This window comes from Xiphophorus hellerii, chromosome 12, assembly GCF_003331165.1.
Source record: "Xiphophorus hellerii strain 12219 chromosome 12, Xiphophorus_hellerii-4.1, whole genome shotgun sequence".
In the NCBI taxonomy this organism is placed as follows: domain Eukaryota; kingdom Metazoa; phylum Chordata; class Actinopteri; order Cyprinodontiformes; family Poeciliidae; genus Xiphophorus; species Xiphophorus hellerii.
Genome location: NC_045683.1, coordinates 10318533 through 10327509, shown reverse-complemented (window position 1 = coordinate 10327509; position 8977 = coordinate 10318533). Strand labels below are relative to the sequence as shown.

At 39.9% G+C, this 8977-nt stretch overlaps 1 protein-coding gene across 1 annotated transcript; it reads left to right on the top strand.

Moving 5' to 3' along the window:
- Positions 1–201: 201 nt before the first annotated feature.
- On the top strand, positions 202–8291 carry slc25a25a (solute carrier family 25 member 25a). Its single transcript, XM_032579665.1, has 10 exons — positions 202–363; positions 1854–1980; positions 2069–2156; positions 2241–2352; positions 4463–4621; positions 5776–5928; positions 6022–6129; positions 6230–6397; positions 6477–6627; positions 8104–8291. Exons 1-10 carry the CDS (start codon positions 202–204, stop codon positions 8289–8291), a joined length of 1416 nt encoding a protein of 471 aa, XP_032435556.1.
- Positions 8292–8977: the final 686 nt, after the last annotated feature.

Below are 8977 nucleotides of genomic sequence, written 5' to 3'. Positions count from 1 at the left end.
TAGTAGTAAAGTGACGTATTCCCGGGGGTGTGATGAGCCAATTACGTGAAACTATTCCTGGAAGAGGCGGAGCCTCTTGACATTCTTTAGAAGCCGGTTGCGTATGTGACCGGCATTCAGTGTCGGCCCGCGTAGGAGGACACCGCAGAGAACTATTTATTTATTTATTCTAGTTTATTTTAAATTTATCGACGCTGAGTTATGCTGGGTCTGTGCCTTTACGTTCCCGTGTCCAACTCGGACCCAGTGGAAGTGGAATATTTTGAATCTAACGGACTACCGTCGGAGCTGAAGTCGCTGTTCAACAAACTCAGCGTGTTCCTGCCCTCCCAGGAGTTCTCTACCTACCAAAAGTGGAGAAAGGTAGGACAGATTAATTCACTATTCTCATTATCATCAACTGAAACTATATGGAAACAAATTTTAAATCATTTAAACTTTATATATATTTATTTAGAAATATTCTACTTCATTGTTGGTAGTTTTTCGGCGGGCGGAAGTGTAGGCCGCAAAGTAGAAAAGACCGGTTTAAAAAAAAAAATAGCTAAGTTTAGACTTCTTTTAAGCCTATTCGGTAGTTATACTTAATCTAAATCAGTTTGTACTTCCGTATTAAAACTGTATATCAATATTGTTTCTCTTTCGATGGTGCATCATTTCTGAACGAGTCGTTTCAATTCTCCTGGAAATTCTTCCTTTAAAGGGAATTCATGCGGTCAGCACGCAGGACTAATTAGGTCGGGCTTTCCGCCTTTTTTCAGCCCAAAATGGTGCCGGAAAACACTGGAATTGACTCCAACGCAGCTCTGCTCGTCCATACAATAATTTTTCATCGTAAATATTACTAGTTTGTGCAAACAGCTCATGATATAACGGTAAAATTTAGGCAACATTTATGACGCTATGATTATTGCCAATGCAAAATGGATATATTATTAGAAAAACAAACAAAAGAAACCAATGTGCCCTGCAACAGGTGGTATTGATGCAATGCACTTTTTTCAGACTTTATTTATTCAGAAATTATTTTCTTCTTTTTAATGTTTAAAATGAGCTTCTAAGCCATTTTAGGATCTTGTCAAGTCACCATGAGCTGACTATTTTACAGTGCTTCAGTATAAAAATCAGTTTTAGGTGCACAGTAACACTTGTAAAATTGAAGATAACTTTATTAGACTGAAAATGCCTCATTATCCCAGATATTTAGTTATAAAATTAAACCATTTCAGAGTGAGGTTTGTACAGCTGAAATCAGTTTTTATGGTCCTGACTAAAGTCCTTATTGGAAGAATATAAAGACCATAATAAACCTTAACGTCCTGCAGAACAAAACTCCTATTGTTTAAATTCCTAAAATCAATTCCAAGTCAGATTTATGCCCTTGTGCTTTTGAGTGAGCTGCATGGCTTGGCTGAAATGTCTCTGCAGGGTATCGTTACAGTCATATGCCTGCACTCTGGTCTGCAGGTCAAGTATCTGTCTGTCCTATCCAGCCTGGAGTACAGCCAGTTTCTCTGTCCCTGTTATAGCTCAGCAGGTCTGAAGCCAGACAGGATTAAAACAGTTGGCGGGTCAGCCTGATTGGGATGTTAAAGATAGATATTAGTGGTTGGGGTGCAGTGATACCTTCACGGTGAAGGGGGGACTCCTTTAAATCTCCGGTATCGTGACTTATTGGTGGTCCCACATGCTGTACATTTCGAACTGGCAGCTCTTTATTTATAAGTGGTTTAATTTGTTTTACTACCAGGTGACTGAATGATTCTGCAAGATGGTGTTTCCTTCAGAGAAATTAATATCTGCATTTAGTTTTGGGGGGAAAAAAAGGCAAATGATCACTAATTTCATTGCAGAAAACTCTAAAAACTGAAGAAAAAGATGCAGATGGGCAGCTGGACTTTGAGGAGTTCGTTCACTACCTGCAGGACTACGAGAAAGACATGAAGCTGGTGGTGAAGAGTCTCGACAGGAAGAACGCCGGTATGCAGCCGCTTTTTCTCATGTTTGTGGCTTTTGCCTTTTGTTTTACTCTGACTAAGCAGATTCTGATCCGTTTCTGTCTTTCTAGGCCACATCGACGCCAAAGAGTTGATGCAGTCGCTTCGTGACCTTGGCGTCCATATTTCCCTGCAGCATGCAGAGACGGTCTTGAAGAGGTAATTTAAAAAAAAAAAAACCTACGCTCCTGTTGATGCTTGGTTTAATTATCATACTAATTTCTCTTCTTTCTTTTTTTTCAGTATGGAGAAGAATGGGATGATAACGATTGGCAGCAAAGACTGGAGTAAATACCCAATGGTGGAGAAAATTGACAACATTCCTGAGATCATCCTTTACTGGAAACACTCCACGGTCAGTACTTCATTCTGACTTTAACCCAACTCAATTCAAGAAAACTTTATCAAACCCAAAGGGAAATTAAACAAGACGGGCCTCATTCTTTCAGGAGTGGGTCGAGACCAACAAATTATTTGGTTACATATTTTTACTTGGGTAAAAGTAGCTGCCAAGAAAGTACTGAAGAGTAAAAAGGTATTTGGTGAAAAGGCAACTCAATATTGAGTAACTGATCAAATTATTAGTCACTTGATGTTTGAAAATTACAAAATATAAAGTTGAAGTTTAGAAAGTTCAATTAGGAATTATAAATGTAATGTAAAATAAAGTAAAAAGCTACTCAGGTAAATGTAACTGGTTTCTACCCAAATCTGGAAAGGAGGTCAAATGTTACTTTTACAAATTAAATTCAGACAAACTCTTCCTGCATTACATAAATATTGAGATAACCCATTTTCCCTGATAAGACTTATCAATATGGCTGCTATCACGCTAATTAAAGCAATCAGGGTGTTGCACCTCGTCAATTTCCTGTTTTCTCTGAGATCAGTCTGCACAGGTCGTGCGTCATCCATTAAGCTCTATTAGGCCTGTGAAAAGAAATGAGGCTCATTCCGGTGGGGATTATGTTGGAAAGATTTTCCAACTTGCTGAGCTGTTATGTAAACGAGGGCAGCAGTCAGTCAGAACCAGTGCAGACCTGCAGGTTATTTTGGATCTCGATGTGCAGCCCTGCAGCCTGTACTCATGACAGAGACGAGAATAGAGTCGGTCGCCCCTCACTGAGCGCCAAGAACATTGTGAATTACTGACGAAACCTCAGCTGCTGGAGGGTTTGACCGGGACAGTAAATCCAGTCAGTTTGTTTACAAAATTAGTCAAATTCTCACCTCATCTTTGTTCTTTTTTCCCTCTGATTACTGTCCACATGCTGTGCTTACAGTTCAGATTCTCGGTAAAAAGGATTGGAATTGATTAAAAACCGGAAGCAGTCGGTTCCTGAATCTGATCATTTTAAAGCAGCAGCGCCTCCTCTTTTGTTCAAGGAGCCCGAATTAAAAATCTGCGTCAAAGCCCTTGGTAATAATCCCCAATAATCATTTTAAATCCCGACTCGTGTGATCCGTGACGGTGACTTGGCTTGACCCTTACTATGAAAAGACAACCTGCCTGGTGACTCATATTTTCCCTTCACAGAAGAGCTTTGTCACTAATGAGAAAAGCTTCAGGGGTCAAAGCGAAGACGATTGAAGGAATGTTGCGCTGAGTTTTGCAGTTTGGATGTCTTCGTCTTTTAGCTTGCACCAACAAATCTGCGATAATTGGCTTTGGTATGGACTAGAAAAGCATCTACCAACTTGGATTCTAGTTTTGACTTTAACAAAGCTCACATACTTTGATGCATAAATTAGGTTATTTGAGTGTGCATCCACACCAGCCCTTTTTAATCCGATTTAATTAAACTCTAGTTAATTTTCATAGAAAGTTCGGTTGTGTGAATGCACAATCAAACCAAAAATGTGATCTCAGTTTGGTTGAAGTGAACTCTGGTGCAGTTCGAAAGGAGATGTGAACGCCAAGCGGTATGGAAGACTCTTCAGAAGCAGGAAAAGAACTACGGTTCAGGGAATTCTGGGTAAATGCACCCAGAAACAAATGCATGATGCTAGCGGGAGAAATGGCTCTGGGTCTTTTATGAACGACAAACGGCTGCTAAAATTTGAAGCTACTCTATTTTTGTTTTAAATTTCGTGAAGAAGGAAGTTGCGCTCATGTCTCTTCGGAGGTTTTTGTGTTTTCATTCACTGGTTTTTGGTGCAGCGCCCCCACAGGAGAGGAGGAGAACAGGTTTCTCAAATTGTTTGGTTTGTTTGATACAGTGTAGATTGAAAGTGAACCACACCAACTGAAACTGGAGCAATTTTAGTCCCCAAAAATATCAAAACTCTTTGCTATAATCCTCAAGTTTACAATTGTTCTGAATCAGCAGATCAGAAATCCAGAAACATCCTAATTAATTTTTATAAGATTTGTGTCATTTTGTAAATCGAACTATTCAAATTCAAGTATAACATTTTCCGTTTTGGGTGATATTTTTCTAAACGTTTAACTGTTTTGTTGGCAGATATTTGATGTGGGTGAGAACTTGATGGTGCCTGACGAGTTCACCATGGAGGAGAAGCAGACTGGGATGTGGTGGAGGCACCTGGTCGCAGGTGGAGGAGCCGGAGCCGTTTCCAGAACCTGCACCGCCCCGCTGGACCGTCTCAAAGTCATGATGCAGGTAAGAGGACAAAAAAAAAAAAAATCTGGGTGTCAAAATCAGAGCAGTGACGACTTCTCTGTTGCTTAACATTGGGTTGCACCATAATCGAGTTAAATTTTAACAGTTGGTGTGTAAGAGCTGGACAGCTAGAGTTCATGGACCGATTCTCAATGTACCACCAGCCAGTCGGGGCTCAGGAACAAGCGTCACACCCTTGGCTTTGAAATCTTCTTGTCATCAGTGAGATTATGGGTGTCCTGTGCCAAGTCATGATGTGCCAGCAGCTCCAGTTTACATCAGAATGAAAGTTGACTTTGACCTTTTCATTGATTAGAAACGTATCAGTTGCAGTTAAACCAACCTGACCCACTTGGATTTAGCTTTCTGCGCCCCAGATGTCTATGTTCTCATTTCACCCCAAAAAGCCTCAGTCCACGTCGTTAAGTCTTAAATTGATGAATCTGAAGTTGTATTAAAATGTCTTGAATGCTTTTTAAAAAAATTATGGTCTAATGAATTTGGAAGTTGGAACTAGAACTCTGTTTACTCTGAGATAACCACATTTAACATGACAACGCTCATGAACATCATCTCCAATTGCTCTTACAAAGATAATTTGAAGTTTTACTTTCAGTAAGCAAACACTTGTATTTTTTCAGTTAGTCACTGGTGCCATATATAACATTGATTTTTAGCCGCGTTTTGTATGTAAAATAAACATGTTTCCCCCACATCAGGGGACGGATCGAGCTGCGCGCGCAGACCATCTTCGTTACGTTCTGTGACGCTGCGGTTGAGGCTACCGCTAACTAGCTGCTAGCTAGCTCGCTTGCTTTTTTGCGTTTTATTATGACTAATTGCTATAATTAAAGAAATAAAACTGTTGACGGTGCTAATGGTGGCACTGATCTAGGAGCAGCATTTGTTGCGACAAACTCTGACGTCAGAAATTTACTGGATTTTAAATATGGTGGTCAAGCACTATTCTTACCTATTGAAATAAAATAATAAATAATAAATTGGGGGGGAGGGTGAACTGAAATGACAACATTGATTAATAGAGGTCTTAAACTTAATTCATAATGATTTTAAATTTTATTTGTGACTTAACCTCCATTAAAATAAAGTTTTTAACTCGTTTACTTACCTGCTGGGTGTTTTTTCCTTCTCAGGTTTACGGATCTCGAACCAACAACATGTGCATCATGAGCGGGCTCATGCAGATGATCAAGGAGGGCGGCACCAGGTCGCTGTGGCGGGGGAACGGGGTGAACGTCATCAAAATCGCTCCTGAATCGGCCCTGAAGTTCATGGCCTATGAGCAGGTAACAGAAGCGACTAGTTTAGAAATTTAAGGTCTGATCTCCAACGTTTGTCCTCCATTGATGTGCTTCTTTTTTCTGAATGGGTTTCTGCAGATTAAGCGTCTAATCGGCAGCGACAAGGAGACTCTGAGCATCCTGGAGAGATTTGTGGCAGGTTCTTTAGCCGGAGTAATTGCCCAGAGCACCATCTACCCCATGGAGGTGATTATCCTTTTATTTAGATCTCCTACCTGGAAAACCGTCGGCTTTCGATGTCTGCATTTAGTAACATGTCCTCTTTTTTTTTTTTTTTTTTTTTCAGGTTCTGAAAACCCGTCTTGCTCTGAGGACAACCGGCCAGTATTCCGGGATCTCGGACTGCGCCAAGCAGATTTTCAGGAAAGAAGGTCTCGGGGCGTTTTATAAGGGTTACATCCCAAACATGCTGGGCATCATCCCGTACGCCGGCATCGATCTGGCCGTGTATGAGGTGAGAACGGACTCTTCTAGCTTTAAACTTCGGTTCTGATGAGCTGCAAAGTCTTAATTTCTGGGTTTTGTGGTTTCAGACGCTGAAGAACAATTACCTACAGCAGTACGGCGCCAACAGCACGGACCCCGGCGTTCTGGTTCTGCTGGCCTGCGGCACGGTGTCCAGCACCTGCGGTCAGCTCGCCAGCTACCCCTTGGCGCTGGTCCGAACCCGCATGCAGGCACAAGGTGAGACCCAGCTCCTCTCTGGCTCCCAGTTAGGACCATTAATAAACTACTGAAATAATCATAGAATTTATTTATAATGCTCCTTATATCCTTAGTACTCAAAGGGCAAAAAATAAACAAAACAAGCAATTGTAATGATTAAAAATAATTAAGAGTATAAATTAATCATAAAGTTGTATAAACAAACAAGAAAAAAGCAATTTGATAAAAGAACAGCACAATCAAAGCAGAAATTAGGCCAAAACTGTACAAAAATAAACATTTTGCAATTAAGATTTAAAAAAAAAAAAACTTTGTCTGTAAATATGTCTGTAACAAAGTTTTAGTTTCACCCAATTAAAATCCTATTAAAAAAAATCTATTAAGCACCTTTTGTTGTCAAATTATAAATTGGTTAACTAATAAAATAATAAACATGTCAACATTATAAATATTTTTTAGCTGCAGGTGCTTCCTTTGCTACAAATGATCATGGATCTAGTTGGATTTTAGGCAATAAAATGTTTTATTTAAAAAAAAATGTATTAAATTGTTGCATCTTGTATTTCTAATGTATAAAAAGGATTACTAAAATAACAGTTGCTGCTCTAGATTTTATTTATGCTCCTGCCATCAGACTAAGACTCTTATCAGTCTAGGGAGTGAACTTTAATCAGTCAATGTGAAGCACATTTTATCTGAGATTAGATGTATTAAAGATTTTATGCTTCCTTTTTGCCAGGAACTACAAAAAACAAGAAGCAATGTTCTCAGTTTATCCCTCACAGACTTGCAGTGCTAATTTAGAAGTATTTGCAGCAGATTAGATATTATTTGCAAATGTATGATGTTTTGACAACAAGTCTGAGGCAGCAGTGTAGTAAAAGTAAAATACTGTCACCTGCAGGTGGGAGTTGGTACTGACTTAAACGTAAAGCTTTTCACAATTTTTGTGGGAAATTAGGCATCAACGCAAAAAAATCTGAATTTTGAGTGAACTTCTATGAACGCAGGATAAAAAAAACCTGACATATTTTGTCGTTGAAGTCTCGAGCCACATAAAACCTGAGTGAAGACGGATCCTCTCTTCTTCCAATCTAACAAAATTGGTGTCAAATGTTTGTGCAGAGAATTTTCACTTGTGACGCTTTTGTTTTTAAAGATGTTAATAAAATTTTAAAGTGGTCACATTTACAAAAAACAAATTTGGTGTCGATCAGCTGAGCTATTTTTGTCTGGTTTGTTTGATGCTTTTGCTTTCAAGATATTGATGATAATTTCTGGAAACCTCTTTATTAATATCTCTAAAATGAAAGCAGCACAAATGAAAACTTTTCATTTGACACCAATTTTGTTAGATTTGAAGCACTTTACTCAAGTCCAAATGAAACGCAGTGGCAGGCTGGATTTGGCCCCTGGGCCTTCAGTTTTTACACATGTGCTTCAGGTGACTGAGGAAAACTCTTACCTATTTTTTTTTTTATCTTAATTTTTCAGCTGTGATGGAGGGTAACCACCAGCAGGTGTCCATGACGGGCGTCTTCAGGCAGATCCTGCAGAATGAAGGCCCCACCGGGCTGTACAGAGGCCTGGCCCCCAACTTCCTGAAGGTCATCCCAGCTGTCAGCATCAGCTACGTCGTCTACGAACACCTCAAGACTCAGCTGGGGGTGACGTCGCGCTGAGCCGCCGAGCCGCCCGGCGTTGGGAGTCTCATTCTGTGAATGTCAGCTGACGTCAGGCTGAGGAAGAGGGAGGAGATTATGGACTCTGTGAGCTCAGGATGTTGGGATTATGACCGCTGCTATTTATGTTTTTAAATGTTAAAATCGAGGACCAAATGTTTGGGTTTGTGTGTGTCCGGGTCTTTGTGTGTCAGTGTAACCAGCACTCTGTAAGCTACTGACTGTAGCATTAAGACGCTCTGTAGCCGTTATCAGTTCTGCCTCTTCGTCCTAAAGAGGGAACATCTTTGCACAAACCTCGTCCTATTTAGTTGAGTGGCTATTTATTTCCACCCCTCCTGTATTTATTTATTCTCTCTAGATGAAGGGAATAAGCCAATAGTGCTATTATACTTCATGGTGTAGGATGATCGCCTTAACATCCGCAAAACACTAACTGTAGTCATGTGAAGTTTTATTTTTGTATTTAAAAACTGGAAGTCGGCACATGCTCTGTGCCTTTCGGAGGAGTGTTGTCTCTAATGTTCACCTCAGGTTTAAGGGAAATGTATTATGAGCACATGTTTGTTCAAAAGCAGGAGCTTTGTGGGGAAAATATGAAGCATTTTGCACTTTAATCAATGTTAGAAGGGCCTATAAATGACTTATCAATGCAGGATGAGAGTAATTTCAGAATAAAGATGTTT

Excerpts from the sequence above, each read along its gene's own strand:
- slc25a25a (XM_032579665.1), top strand. The coding sequence starts at position 202 with ATGCTGGGTCTGTGCCTTTACGTTCCCGTGTCCAACTCGGACCCAGTG. Across the intron at positions 4,622-5,775 it reads GTCTCAAAGTCATGATGCAG|GTTTACGGATCTCGAACCAA; the intron begins GTAAGAGGACAA and ends TTTCCTTCTCAG. Across the intron at positions 6,628-8,103 it reads AACCCGCATGCAGGCACAAG|CTGTGATGGAGGGTAACCAC; the intron begins GTGAGACCCAGC and ends TTAATTTTTCAG.